This window comes from Macaca fascicularis, chromosome 9, assembly GCF_037993035.2.
Source record: "Macaca fascicularis isolate 582-1 chromosome 9, T2T-MFA8v1.1".
NCBI lineage: Eukaryota > Metazoa > Chordata > Mammalia > Primates > Cercopithecidae > Macaca > Macaca fascicularis.
The window spans coordinates 6,801,756-6,815,552 of record NC_088383.1 but is presented as its reverse complement, the minus strand read 5'-3'; the positions used below and the strand labels follow the sequence as shown (position 1 = coordinate 6,815,552).

The 13,797-nt window shown below is 45.8% G+C and overlaps 1 protein-coding gene across 22 annotated transcripts in view; it reads left to right on the top strand.

The window, feature by feature from the left end:
• ANKRD16 (ankyrin repeat domain 16) overlaps positions 1-13,797 on the top strand; it is a 29,589-nt gene that overhangs the window by 4,935 nt on the left and 10,857 nt on the right. For 5 of the 22 annotated variants that reach the window (XR_012417427.1, XR_012417426.1, XR_012417429.1 and 2 more), the window contains 4 exons: positions 566-674; positions 1,475-1,636; positions 4,475-4,553; positions 6,862-7,052. Coding sequence is in view for 5 of the 22 variants with exons in the window: in XM_045399511.3 (XP_045255446.2) it covers positions 566-674; positions 1,475-1,636; positions 4,475-4,553; positions 6,862-7,019 (508 nt within the window). In the remaining 17 variants the exon portion in view is untranslated. Of the gene's footprint in view, positions 1-565; positions 675-1,474; positions 1,637-4,474; positions 4,554-6,861; positions 7,624-13,797 lie in introns of those variants that run through there. The other 17 variants (XR_012417422.1, XR_012417417.1, XR_012417421.1 and 14 more) reach the window with 8 other exon arrangements.

Below are 13,797 nucleotides of genomic sequence, written 5' to 3'. Positions count from 1 at the left end.
CTCCTGCCTCAACCTCTTAAGTAGCTGGGATTGCAGGTGCACACCACCACACCCAGCTAATTTTTTATATTTTTGGTAGAGACAGGGTTTCACCATGTTGGCCAGGCTGGTCTTGAACTCCTGACCTCAGGTGATCCACCCACCTCGGTCTCCCAAAGTGCTGGGATTACAGTCGTGAGCCACCGTGCCCAGCTTGGACACAGATGTCTTAAATATTTTGGCTGTGGAATTGAGGGATGGGGGTAATCAATTGATTAGGAAGGATGAGAGAAAGGTAGTGGCAAGGGATGACTTCAGGGCCTCTGGTGCAGGAAGCTGAAGAGACCAAGTGCTGTCAAATGGGATGGAGAAGGTTAGAGGAACAACGGGTCTGCTGGGGAAGACTATCATGCTCCTGAAGGCTTAGTGCTCAGTTCGGACACTGAGGTGGGGGAGAATAGAGAGAGCTCCACGCTCACAGGCCATTTCCACACATGCAGTCCACCTGCAGATGATCAGGTGTCAACTGTCCCTTGGGTTTGAGGTGGTGAATTTTCTCAGCTCTTACTTGGGGTTTTGGCTCTAGGTGCCAATATGAACCAGACTACAGAGACAACTGTGGCGTCACCCCCTTGATGGATGCAATCCAGTGTGGTCACATCGATGTCGCTAGGCTGCTCCTTGATGAACATGGGGTATAAAAATGGTTGTGTTTTTATTCTTTTGGTTCTTCTTACACATTTTAGGTCACAGGATAAACAGAGCACATCGTTGCTCAGATCCCAGGTTCCATTCTCCAGCCCTTCCAAACTCTCTCTGCGACTTGGTGACCTCTTTAAGCACCAGTGTTCCCATCTGTAAAATGGAGAGAAATTTAGTTTCTTCAGAAAGTTGTAGGAGGATTAAATAATATAATATACATAAAGCAGTTGGCAAAATATTCAGTAAATGGTAGCTGTTTTATAGCAATAATAACAACAAATTGTCTCTGCTGAGAGTGCTTTTGGCACCATAGCCTGGAACATTGAATCATAACCATCTTTTTGATTAGAGAGCCCTTTTTTGAGAGCAGGGCACGATGGCTCATGCCTGTAATCCCAGCACTTTGGGAGGCCAAAGCAGGTGGGTAACCTAAGGTCAGGAATTTGAAACTAGCCTGGCCAGCATGTTAAAACCCATCTCTACTGAAAATATAAAAATTAGCCAGGTGTAGTGGCACACACCTGAGGCTGAGGCAGGAGACTTGGTTGAATGAAGGAGATGGAGGTTGCAGTGAGCCAAGATTGCACCACTGCACTCTAGCCTGAGCAACAGAGTGAGACTTTGTCTCAAAAAAAAAAGAGTCCTTTGAGGATGAGACAAAAGCTACATATCCTCCACCCAGAGAGCTATCCGTAAACAGCTCAGTGTTGCTGAAGCGCCAGCAGGTGCCCAGATCTGAGTTGCCCTGTTTCTTATCTTTGACCTTTGCTCCTTTCTCTCCTCTGCCCACTAGGCTTGCCTTTCAGCAGAAGACAGCCTGGGTGCCCACGCTCTGCACAGGGCAGCTGTCACAGGGCAGAACAAAGCCATCCGATTCTTGGTCTCTGAACTTGGCATCGATGTAGATGTGAGAGCCACATCAACCCACCTCACAGCACTTCATTATGCAGCTAAGGTTTGTTACTTCTTACAACATTGTCCCAGCTTCCCCGAGGCTTGCCTTACTCCATTGATGGGTAGCTCCGTAGCCTGGTTTCTTTGGCCCCATCTCTGTGGAGGAAATTGCCCATGATATTCTTCTGAAATGGTCAGGATTCTGAAGCAGTTTATCTCTTCAAACAGAAACCTAACTTGAATTTGTTTCTAGGCAAAAACTTACTTAAAAAAAAAACTTTTACTCCATAAAGTGCCTCCCCGCTCACACACAGGTTTTTGTTTTCAGGAATAATGTTATTTGAAGCCATAAATACCCATTGTATGAAATTCTTGGCTCTCCGTTCTTATACTGGATTCCAGAAGTTAAGAACTCTTCAGCCAGGGCAAGAGAATTGCATTTACTAGGCTCTCTGGGGTGTGAAATATTGAAGATAAACAAACATTTTCAGTGGAAAAGTAGCTATTTTAAATGCTAGGAGCATTTTGCATATTATCCTTAACATTATCTATTGGCTCTATGCCTTTACTTATTTTTTGTTTTTTTGTTTATTTGTTTTTGTTTTTGCTTTTGTTTTGAGATGGAGTCTTGCTCTGTTGCCCAGGCTGGATTACAGGTGCGTGCCACCATGCCTGGCTAATTTTTGTATTCTTAGTAGAGACGGAGTTTCACCATGTTGGCCAGGCTGGTCTTGAACTCTTGACCTCATGATCCACCCACCTCGGCCTTCCAAAGTGCTGGGATTACAGGTGTAAGCCACTACGCCTGGCCTACTTGTTTTTCTAATCAATTACATTCTCCTGCCTGATGTCTTGCTTTCGAGCAGCTGGGTAGATACACATGGATGTGCTCTGTGGCCACAGGGTCCTCCCATAGGAAGAGTGAACCTGGAACCTTAATTGTAGTCTCATCACATAGTAGCAGACTAACTGGCTAGACAAAGAGTGTATAAATTATTTCATAGGCCGAGCGTGGTGACTCACTCCTGTAATCCCAGCACTTTGGGAGGCCGAGGCAGGTGGATCATGAGGTCAGGAGATCAAGACCATCCTGGCTAACATGGTGAAACCCCATCTCTACTAAAAATACAAAAAATTAGCTGGACATGGTGACAGGTGCCTGTAGTCCCAGCTACTAGGAAGGCTGAGATAGGAGAATGGCATGAACCTGGGAGAAGGAGCTTGCAGGGAGCCGAGATCGCGGCCACTGCACTCCAGCCTGGGCAACAGAGCAAGAAAAAAAAAAAAAGATCAAGACCATCCTGGCCAACATGGTGAAACCCTGTCTCTGCTAAAAAACTTACAAAAAAATTTAGGCTGGGTGTGGTGACGCATGCCGGTAGTCCCAGCAACTAAGGAGGCTGAGGCAGAAGGATCACTTGAACCCAGGAGGGAGAGGTTGCAGTGAGCCAAGATCATGCCACTGCACCCCACCCAGACTACATCTCAAGACTACATCTCAAATATATATATTTATTTATTTTATAAATAATATTTTATTTTACAAAATATAATAATTCCTACTAGCTGTAATAGGAATTCCCATTTATGAGAGGTTATGATCTTTTCTAGTTTATCTGTGCCCTAAAGATTTTAACGAAGGGCCGGGCGCAGTGGCTCAAGCCTGTAATCCCAGCACTTTGGGAGGCCGAGACGGGCGGATCACGAGGTCAGGAGATCCAGACCTCCTGGCTAACACGGTGAAACCCCGTCTCTACTAAAAAATACAAAAAACTAGCCGGGCGAAGTGGCGGGCACCTGTAGTCCCAGCTACTCGGGAGGCTGAGGCAGGAGAATGGCGTAAACCCGGGAGGCGGAGCTTGCAGTGAGCTGAGATCCGGCCACTGCACTCCAGCCTGGGCGACAGAGCCAGACTCAGTCTCAAAAAAAAAAAAAAAAAAAAAAAAGATTTTAACGAAGAGTGTATTTGCTTGGGAAATTTTAGAGTTTTGGGGTTCTGTATAAATCACAAGATTTGTACTGCTCACAATGATGGAAACTAACTGCATTGGGTCAGTAATTTGGCCCACAGAGTTGATCATCTATATTCTAATAATTAAATGTCACCAAAATGTTTATTTAATGATTTATACTAGAATTGAGAATGATACACTATCTTACTTTAGATATGAAAATTTGGCCAGTCACAGTGGCTCACACCTCTAATCCCAACACTTTGGGAGGCTGAGGTGGGAGGATCCCTTGAGCCCAGGAGTTTGCAATCAGTCTGGACAACATAGTGAGACTTTGTCTCTACAAAAAAAAAAGAATAAATTAGGGGAAAAAAGATATGAAAATTCACTTTTAGCAGTTGACTGTTTTAGAAAAGGTGCCTAATGTATGTTAGAGTCTGGGTTTAAAGTGTGAAAGGAAAATAAAAACTTAAGATCCCCAAGTCACTCTGCCAAAAGAAAAAAAAATTAAACTGAAAGCTGAGTCATACGGAAAGCTGCCTTTCCTTTTGTTCCTAAGCAGATAGCTACAGATAAAGGGTTAAATATTTCCACAGGTAGCTACTTTATATTCACCTTATCTTATGTAAAGTGCCAATTTACTGAGCAGAAGGAGATATTTAATGTATCATTGCCTATTCCCCCCACCTACTCCTTTTATCCTGCAGCGTGGATTCAGTAATGTGACCGTACCCTCCCCTCCTTTTCACTCCAGCCCTCTTCCCCTTTAAATATTGAAGCCCTCAAAATCATCTTTGGAGAGAGACACAGATCTGTCTCTCGGGTATGTCCTTAACCTTGGCAAAATAAACTTCTAAATTGATTGAGGCCTGTCTCAGATACTTTTTGGTTTGCAAAAGGTTTTCTTTTATCCCCCTCACAGTGATAACAAATTTGTTTCAATTCAGGAAGGACATACAAGTACAATTCAGACTCTCTTATCCTTGGGAGCTGACATCAATTCTAAAGATGAAAAAAATCGATCAGGTACCGTTTAATTTTGTATATGCCTTGGAAATTAGTAAACTGAGTATAACCAATACACTTTTATATTTAAAACATTGATTTTATATTCTTCCTTTTTTTTTTTTTTTTTGTGGTGGTTTTTTTTTTTTTTTTTTTTTTTTTGAGACGGAGTCTCGCTGTGTCACCCAGGCTGGAGTGCAGTGGCCGGATCTCAGCTCACTGCAAGCTCTGCCTCCTGGGTTTTTACGCCATTCTCCTGCCTCAGCCTCCCGAGTAGCCGGGACTACAGGCGCCCGCCACCTCGCCCGGCTAGTTTTTTGTATTTTTTAGTAGAGACGGGGTTTCACCGTGTTAGCCAGGATGGTCTCGAACTCCTGACCTCATGATCCGCCCGTCTCGGCCTCCCAAAGTGCTGGGATTACAGGCTTCAGCCACCGCGCCCGGCCGTGTGGTGGTATTGTTGAGACAGAGTTTCCCTCTGTTGCCCAGGCTGGAGTGCAGTGGCGCACCATTTCAGCTCACTGCAACGTGCATCTCCTGGCTCAAGTGATTCTCGTGCCTCAGCCTCCTGAGTAGCTGGAATTACAGGCATGCACCACGATGCCTGGCCAATTTTTATATTTTTAGTACAGACAGGGTTTCCCTGTGTTGGCCAGGCTAGTCTTGAACTCCTGACCTCAAACAATCTACCTGCCTTGGCCTCCCAAAGTGCTGGGATTACAGGCATGAGCCACTGCGACCAGCCTTAATATTATTCTTCTAATAGCTCAGCTACTTTTCCTTAAAATATCTGTTTCTCTTCATATAATTGTTATTATAGCAGTGATGATGACTGCCACTCATTACAACTGCTGTTGTTAACCTTTGTTATTATTTTAAACCATAACAATATATGCGTCATAAAAGCAGTTTCTTTCTAATCCATGATGACACTTGCTAGCCAGGTATTGTATCAGTTCTTCGCAGGTCATCCATTTTGGAGTATATTTAGGAACTATATTCACTATTATTTTTTTTTTATTTAGAATATTCAGAAACATTCTGAGAGCGAATTCTTTAGACTGGGACTTTAAAATAAACCCTCTAACATTTTGTGAGCCAAAGACCATCTTGCAAGGGTTTAGTGGAATCTTTTTTTTTTTTTTTTTTTTGTCACGCTGTTACCCAGTCGGGAGGGTAGTGGCATGGTCTTGGCTCACTGCAACCTCTGCCTCCCAAGTTCAAGCGATTCTTCTGCCTCCCAAGTAGCTGGGACTACGGGTGCCCACCACCATGCCCAGCCAATTTTTGTATTTTTAGTAGAGACAAGGTTTCACCATGTTGGCCAGGCTGGTCTCAAACTCCTGACCTCAAGTGATCTGCCCACCTCGGCCTCCCAAAGTGCAGGGATTACAGGTATGAGCCACTGCACTTGGCCTAGTGAGATCTTTCTGATGCTTCAAAGACTTGCAGGAACCTACCTAGTCCCTCTAGGGCTGGAAAGGGCAGCTGCTCTGCCCAGGAAGGGACACCGCTTCTCTGCTGGAGGGAAGGCAGCAGAACCACCAGTGCCCCTGAACTCAGCACACCAGGAACCTCAGTATTGATTTCTATACCCAGAGTGGGAAGCTTGTTCAACAGTGTTTTTTTGGTTACATGATTATTTGTGGTGATAGTTTTATTTACAAAGCAAATTCAATAAACCTTTTAGAAAGTTTTTTGTACCATTTTAAGTGTGTTTCTAGAGCATTCCGGAGTATGGAGAGGATGTCTCCTATATCTTGTTAACTTGCTCTGTTGCTTCTTGTTTTAGATCAGTTTCTTTTTCTTTTTCTTTTTCTTTTTCTTTTTTTTGAGACAGTCTTGCTCTGTCACCCAGGCTGGAGTGCAGTGCTTACTGCAACCTCCACCTCCCAGGTTCAAGTGATTTTCCTGCCTCAGCCTCCTGAGTAGCTGGGATTACAAGCACGCACCACCACGCCTGGCTAATTTTTTAATTTTAGTAGAGATGGGGTTTCACCATGTTGGTCAGGCTGGTTTCACACTCTTGACCTCGTGATCTGCCCACCTCAGCCTCCCAAAGTGCTGGGATTACAGGCGTGAGCCACCGCGCCCGGCCTAGATCAATTTCTTAAATCCTCTCTAACTGGTTTTGTTATCTTTAAAACTATTTTCAACCCAATCAGGTTAAAAAGAAAAATATTTTGATCTAGTGTAGGTGAAGTTGTGAAAATGAATTATGGAAGATATTGAAAGAATCGATATTCTTATTGGGCACTATCAACTCACAAGGTCAGTATTGCTCCAGGGGTTGTGTTTTTAAGTCCACATGATTTTTGTCACCCCTCAGCCCTGCATCTGGCCTGTGCAGGTCAGCATTTGGCCTGTGCCAAGTTTCTCCTACAGTCGGGACTAAAGGATTCTGAAGACGTCACGGGCACCCTGGCTCAGCAGCTCCCAAGGAGAGCAGATGTCCTTCAGGGCTCTGGCCACAGCGCAATGACATAAGGATGTTTCCAAGAGGAGGCAATAAAGCGCATGGTAATTCATACCCTGCTTCTTAAGTCAGTCACAGATTCAGCGAAACGAGTTGGAAGCCAGTTTTCCATCTCCTCCTCTTCCTCCCTTCCCTCCTCCTGCATGTTCCCCTCCTGCTGAGGAGTTCCCAGTGATCAGGGGGCTGAATTCCCAGCTCCATGACAGGCACATTATGGAGTCCTGGGCACAGTCATAATCTTCCCGTAGTCCATATTTCACTGTTTGTATTCTTAAAGTAGAATAGATAATGTTTGTGAGATCAGATTGTGGGATCCTTAGAGAAGCACGCACCATGCATGAATATAATGAATATAATATAGTATGCACACTTTCACAAATATATGAAATATAATAACTGCTGCATGGTAAGGCTATGATAATAATAACAAAAATATCACATACATTGCTATTAACTTGAGCCATAAAATGTAGTTGACCTGTTTAATTTCTTCCTTCATAAGCTTTTACTTGGCCATTACAATGGTTCACTTTTGGTTTCGTAGCCAAGAAGGACATACTTATAATCTGTTTACACAGGCATTTACAAGAAATTAATAAAGATTTTGATATATTCTAAGCACTGCTCGTTAAGCTATCAAGTTTTAATCTTGAGGGTTTTTGTTTGTTTTAATAGATAAATTCAGTATTGGCCCCCTTCAAGTAATAAATACATGTAGAAAATGTAACTAAGGACCAGGCATGGTGGCCTGTGCCTGTAATCTCAGCACTTCGGGAGGCTGAGGCAGACAGATCACTTGAGGCCAGGAGTTCAAGACCAGCCTGGCCAACATGATAAAACCTCATCTCTACCAAAAATACAAAAATTAGCCAGGTGTGCTGGTGCATGCCTGTAGGCCCAGCTACCAGGGAGGCTGAGGCCCGAGAATTGCCTGAACCCAGCCGACAGAGGTTGCAGTGAGCCGAGATTGCGCCACTGCACTCCAGCCTGGGCAACGGAGCGAGACTCCGTCTCAAAAAAAGAAAGAAAATGTAACTAAGATATTTACAAAATTTCTGTTAAACTGAGTTGAAGAATGGGGTTTTGTCTTTAAAACCCATTTTCTGTCCTGTGCCGTCCACTCACAGAAGCCTCTGACTGTTAAGGAATGAAACACTTGACATTTAGCTTTAAAAGATATTGTAGCCTCTTAAATGGAGTAAAGATAGGATGAGTCCTCAGGGATTTAGATTCTTTTTCTACATTTTTCCTTTTCTTTTCCTTTTTTGATCCTTTTCTCTGAATTGCAAAGAATAATTATTATTTTAGATCAGGCTTCTTAATCATTATATGCATCAGTCGCAAGCAACATTGAACCCTCTTGTTGAGTGTGATCCAGCAAGTGCTTATTGCACACCCACCTTATTCTCAGTGTTGGGCTCGGTTTGGCACAGAGCAAGAATTTCCTGTTCGTCTTAATTATTCCCAGATGGTATCAGCAGATTCCTGTTTCTAACCACCAAATCAGTGTTCTGGTAGAAACACTCCTGTCTTGTGACCTCTAAATTACACACACTCTCCATCTGCACTGATTTGAGATGAGTTACCACTTTCCTGTTGTTCCAGAGATGCCTGCATCAATGCCCTCTGGGGCTGAAGATGGTTCTGTTATGTGGATATTTCACGTGTACAGATGGGACTGAAAGATCAGTCTGGGGCTGCCCTCTTTCCCCTCAGCACACACATGAGCAGCTTTGCGTTTGCAGCAGCTGCATGCACTATCAGTTTCCATTTGGCTTTGCTTCTGCCCTTACAAACAGCTTATGATGACAACACAGCATATTACACTGTTGTCCCCGGTTTTCCGAGATTCCATGCACCTTTGTAATAGAAACCATGGTTACCGGATGCCACTGCTGAAACTACTAGACACCCAGAGATGGCAGTGATTATAAGAACATTAATCGTGGGTTGGGCATGGTAGCTCATGCCTGTAATCCCAGCACTTTGGGAGGCCGAGGCAGGTGGATCACCTGAGGTCAGGAGTTCAAGACCTGCCTGGCCAACATGGTGAAACCCCATCTCTTCTAAAAATATGAAAATTAGCCCGGCATGGTGGCATGCACCTGTAATCCCAGCTACTTGGGAGGCTGAGGCAGGAGAATCACTTTAACCCAGGAGGGGGAGCTTGCAGTGAGCCAAGATCGTGCCACTGTACTCCAGCCTGGGCGACAAGAGCGAGACTCCATCTCAAAACAAAACAAAATTACCCTGGCATGGTGGCAGTCGCCTGTAATCCCAGCTACTTGGGAGGCTAAGGCAGAAGAATCGCTTGAACCTGGGAGGCAGAGGTTGCAGTGAGCCGAGATTGCACCACTGCACTCCAGCCTGGGTGACAGAGCGAGACTCCATCTCAAAAAAAAAAAAAAAAAAAATTGCAGCAAAGAGAGTAGCAATAATAGAATAATAACCAGATGTTTCCGTAACAATAATATATGAAGAATGCTCTGACAATGATGATAATATTTTTCTATTACTCCCTGATTATAGTTACTTTCCTCACCTCCTTTGGGTCTTTACCTACAAGCCACCTTCTCAGTGAGGCCTGCCCAGGCCACCCTATCTAAAATTGTATCCTTTCTTCAACATTTGATATCTTCTTTCCCCAATTTATTTTTTCTTCTTAGCATTTGCTATTAGCAAATGTACCATATAATTTATTTATTTTGTTCATTGTTTTTCTCCCCCACTGGTATGCAGGCTCCTTGGACTGATTTTTGTCTTTTAAATTTAAAAGTATTATATAGTTAATGAATGTGCGATAAAAGCCCTTTGTGTGCATCGAGCACTTACTATATGCAAGATAGTGCTAAACCCTTACCTAGATTGTCTCATTTTGTCCTCTGACTCTTGCACCCTGCAGCCCCTTCTCATTGTTATTCCCTCTGGAGCATCTTTTCCCATACACACGTTCAGGAAGAGTCTCTACTTGATACCCTCAGTTGGTAGGCACCACCCACCCCCCTGCAGTCCTGCGTCATTGTTGCTGCTCTGTGCAGACTCTTCCTTTCAGATACCAGCGACGTCCTAATTGCCATATCAAGTGATGTACTTTTAGCCCTTAGGTTACTGACCCTTTCAGTTCACTTACTGATCACTGCCCCCTTCTGGAGTCTTGCCACATGCAATATGCACTCCTGGATTTTTCCTTCTGCCTTTTCCATCTCTGCCTCTGCACTCCTCTGTCAGGCCGACCCTCCATGCTCATGTGTACCAGCTTCTGTCTCCAGCATCTCCCTCATTCTGGGTTTTCTCTTGAAGCATTGTTGTCCAGGACTCGGGTTTCAGCGACACCCTAATGTCAGTAACACTCAGATCTCTCTAGCCCTTACTTTCCACCACCTGTTTACATTTCTGCATGGATGTTCTGAGGCCGTCTCATATTCAGTTTATTCAAAACCCAGCCTTCCCCACAACCCACTGACGTACAGGCCTGCATTCCTGCCTTGGTTGATGGCACCACAGCTCACCCCACCGTGTTGGAAAACTGGGGGTCAGTCGTGACTGCTCCCTCTTCGGGGGTCCCTGCGGAGGCCTGCTGCTGGGCGGCTCTCTAATCTGCCTGTTCCACACCATCCCTACTGTCACTCCTAGAGAGTGGCAGCCATGTCTTAAACATGCCTCTCCACATCCTCAAATCCACCCTCCACACGGCTGCCAGGGCGTTCTCACTAATGTGACCAAGGGCATTGATTGCCAATTGTGGCTTAACGTGCCTCCCAGAGCACGTACTACACTTTTGCCAGGATTTCTGATTGCCTCAACTAACGCCCAGTTCTGCCAGGGCTATCAGCTGGTCCTAAAAGCACACCCGCTCCCATGGTGAGTGTGTGTTATTAAAAGAAGCTCAATCAAAGCAGAAGTCTCGGCCGGGCGCGGTGGCTCACGCCTGTAATCCCAGTATTATGGGAGGCCGAGGCGGGCAGATCACGAGGTCAGGAGATCGAGACCATCCTGGCCAACATGGTGAAATCCCATCTGTACTAAAAATACAAAAATTAGCTGGGCGTGGTGGCACACGCCTGTAATCCCAGCAACTTGGGAGGCTGAGGCAGGAGAATCGCTGGAACCCCGGAGTCGGAGGTTGCAGTGAGCCAAGATCGCCACTGCACTCCAGCCTGGCAACAGAGTGAGACCCCGCCTCAAAAAAAAAGTCGCTGAAAAGAGATGGAAAGAGGTAAAAGTTGTAATGACTTGAAAATAGCGAGGACCGGCCGGGCGCGGTGGCTCAAGCCTGTAATCCCAGCACTTTGGGAGGCCGAGACGGGCGGATCACGAGGTCAGGAGATCGAGAGCATCCTGGCTAACACCGTGAAACCCCGTCTCTACTAAAAATACAAAAAACTAGCCGGGCGAGGTGGCGGGCGCCTGTAGTCCCAGCTACTCTGGAGGCTGAGGCAGGAGAATGGCGTAAACCCGGGAGGCGGAGCTTGCAGTGAGCTGAGATCCAGCCACTGCACTCCAGCCCGGGCTACAGAGCAAGACTCCGTCTCAAAAAAAAAAAAAAAAAGAAAGAAAATAGCGAGGACCTAACATATATTACCACAACAATTTATACCAGAAAATACACAAGACAAGATGGAAAGGATCACAGAATGGAAACGAGATGGCAAGTCAGGCTAAAGCCTGAGGGAACTATAGGGAGGGTGCTCAGACAGTGAGAAGAGGGAGGAGCAAGCACTGAATTGAATTTAACCTGGGACGTTGCTAGAATTCACCAGCAGGTGGCAGACCAGAAAAATGTCCCTTTTAATCTCTGACTTTTGTTTGTAAAGCCTATTGTAAAATACAGAAGATAGTAAAGGAGAAAACAAAAATAATCTATAGTTCCATCAGCCAGATGGAACCACTCTTATTTCCCCTTAGTCTTTCAAAATGCATATAGGGCTGAGCACAGTGGCCCATACCTATAATCCCAGCACTTTGGGAGGCCGAGGCAGGCCTTGAGGTCAGGAGTTCGAGACTAGCCTGGCTAACATGGTGAAACCCCATCTCTACTAAACATACAAAAAGTGGCCAGCCATCCTGGGCACGGTGGCTCACGCCTGTAATCCTAGCACTTTAGGAGGCCGAGGCAGGCGGATCATGGTGTCTGGAGATCGAGACCATCCTGGCTAACACAGTGAAACCCTGTCTCTACTAAAAATACAAAAAAGTTAGCTGGGCGTGGTGGTATGTGTCTATAGTTCCAGCTACTTGGGAGGCTGAGGCAGGAGAATTGCTTGTATCCAGGAGGCGGAGGTTGCAGTGAGCTGAGATCATGCCACTGCACTCCAGCCTGGGCAACAGAGCAAGACTCCATCTCCAAAAAAAAAAAAAAAATTTAGCCGGGTGTGGTGGGGCACGCCTGTAGTCCCAGCTACTTGGGAGGCTGAGGCATAGAATCGCTTGAACCCAGGAGGCAGAGGCTGCAGTGAGCCGAGATCACACCGCTGCACTCCAACCTTGGCAAGAGAGTGAGACTCCGTCCAAGAAATAAAAAATAAAATGTGGGGCCAGGTGCAGTGGCTCACACCTGCAATCCCAGCGCTTTGGGAGGCCAAGGAGGGCAGATCACGAGGTCAGGAGATTGAGACCATCTTGGCTGACACAGTGAAACCCCATCTCTACTAAAAATAGAAAAAATTAGCCAGGTGTGGTGGCGGGCACCTGTAGTCCCAGCTACTCAGGAGGCTGAGGCAGGAGAATGGCATGAACCCAGGAAGCAGAGCTTGCAGTGAGCCGAGATTGCACCACTGCACTGCAGCCTGGGCAACAAAGTGAGACTGTCTCAAAATAAATGAATAAAAAATAAATAAAATGCATACAGTTGAGCTGATGCTGTATATGCAGTTTTTCACTTAACTTTGTTTATTCATTTTGGAGACAGTCTTGCTCTGTCACCCAGGCGGGGGTGCAGTGGCACAATCTCAGCTCACTGCAGCCTGCATCTCCTGAGTTCAAGCAATTCTCATACCTCAGCCTCCTATGTAGCTGGGATTACAGGCGCCCTCCACCACGCCTGGCTAATTTTTGTATTTTTAGTAGAGACAGGGTTTCACTATTTTGACCAGGCTGGTCTCGAACTCCTGACCTCGAGTGATCGGCCCACCTCAGCCTCCCAAAGTGCTAGGTTTACAGGTGTGAGCACTATGCTTGGCTCTCTAACTTTACATTACAAGCAAATCCTAATGCTCTTTAAAACTTTGTGAATGTCGTGTTTCATGGCCGTCTTATGCTCCATCGTATTGCTGTCCGTATTGAGTCGTGTGTGTTGCCTCTTTCGTTGGTTTCCATTTTGTTTTTAAGATGTAGACAGAGTAATCAGTAGAGCTCTGTCAAATTCAACTGGAGGCAAGGGTGGCAGGTTGAGGACAGAAACGGCTGTTGGATTTGATTACCCGAGGTTGGGCCGCGCGAGTGGGTGGGAGACATGGGCTGCACGGGGACCTGAGCAACTCTGCGCCCTTGGCTGCGTTGTGTGATGAAGGAAAGGAAAGAAGAAAGCGGTTTGACAGGACAGTAGTTTTCTCCGAGAGGATGAGTGAGGGGATGAGCGTGTGGCATGTTTACAGACTGGGAAATGAGCCCAGAGAGGGAGGAAGCCAGCAGGGAGGAAGGGAGGGCTCTGTGGGAAGGCCCTTCGGAAGTCGTGGAAAGTAGGCTTAGAAGCCCTTGGGAAGCTCAGTTCCAGATGAAGAAGGAGCATTTCCTTCTCAGAGGCATGGAGGAAAGAAGCAGGGCAAGGAGGAAGAAGAAGTCCAAGGCAGA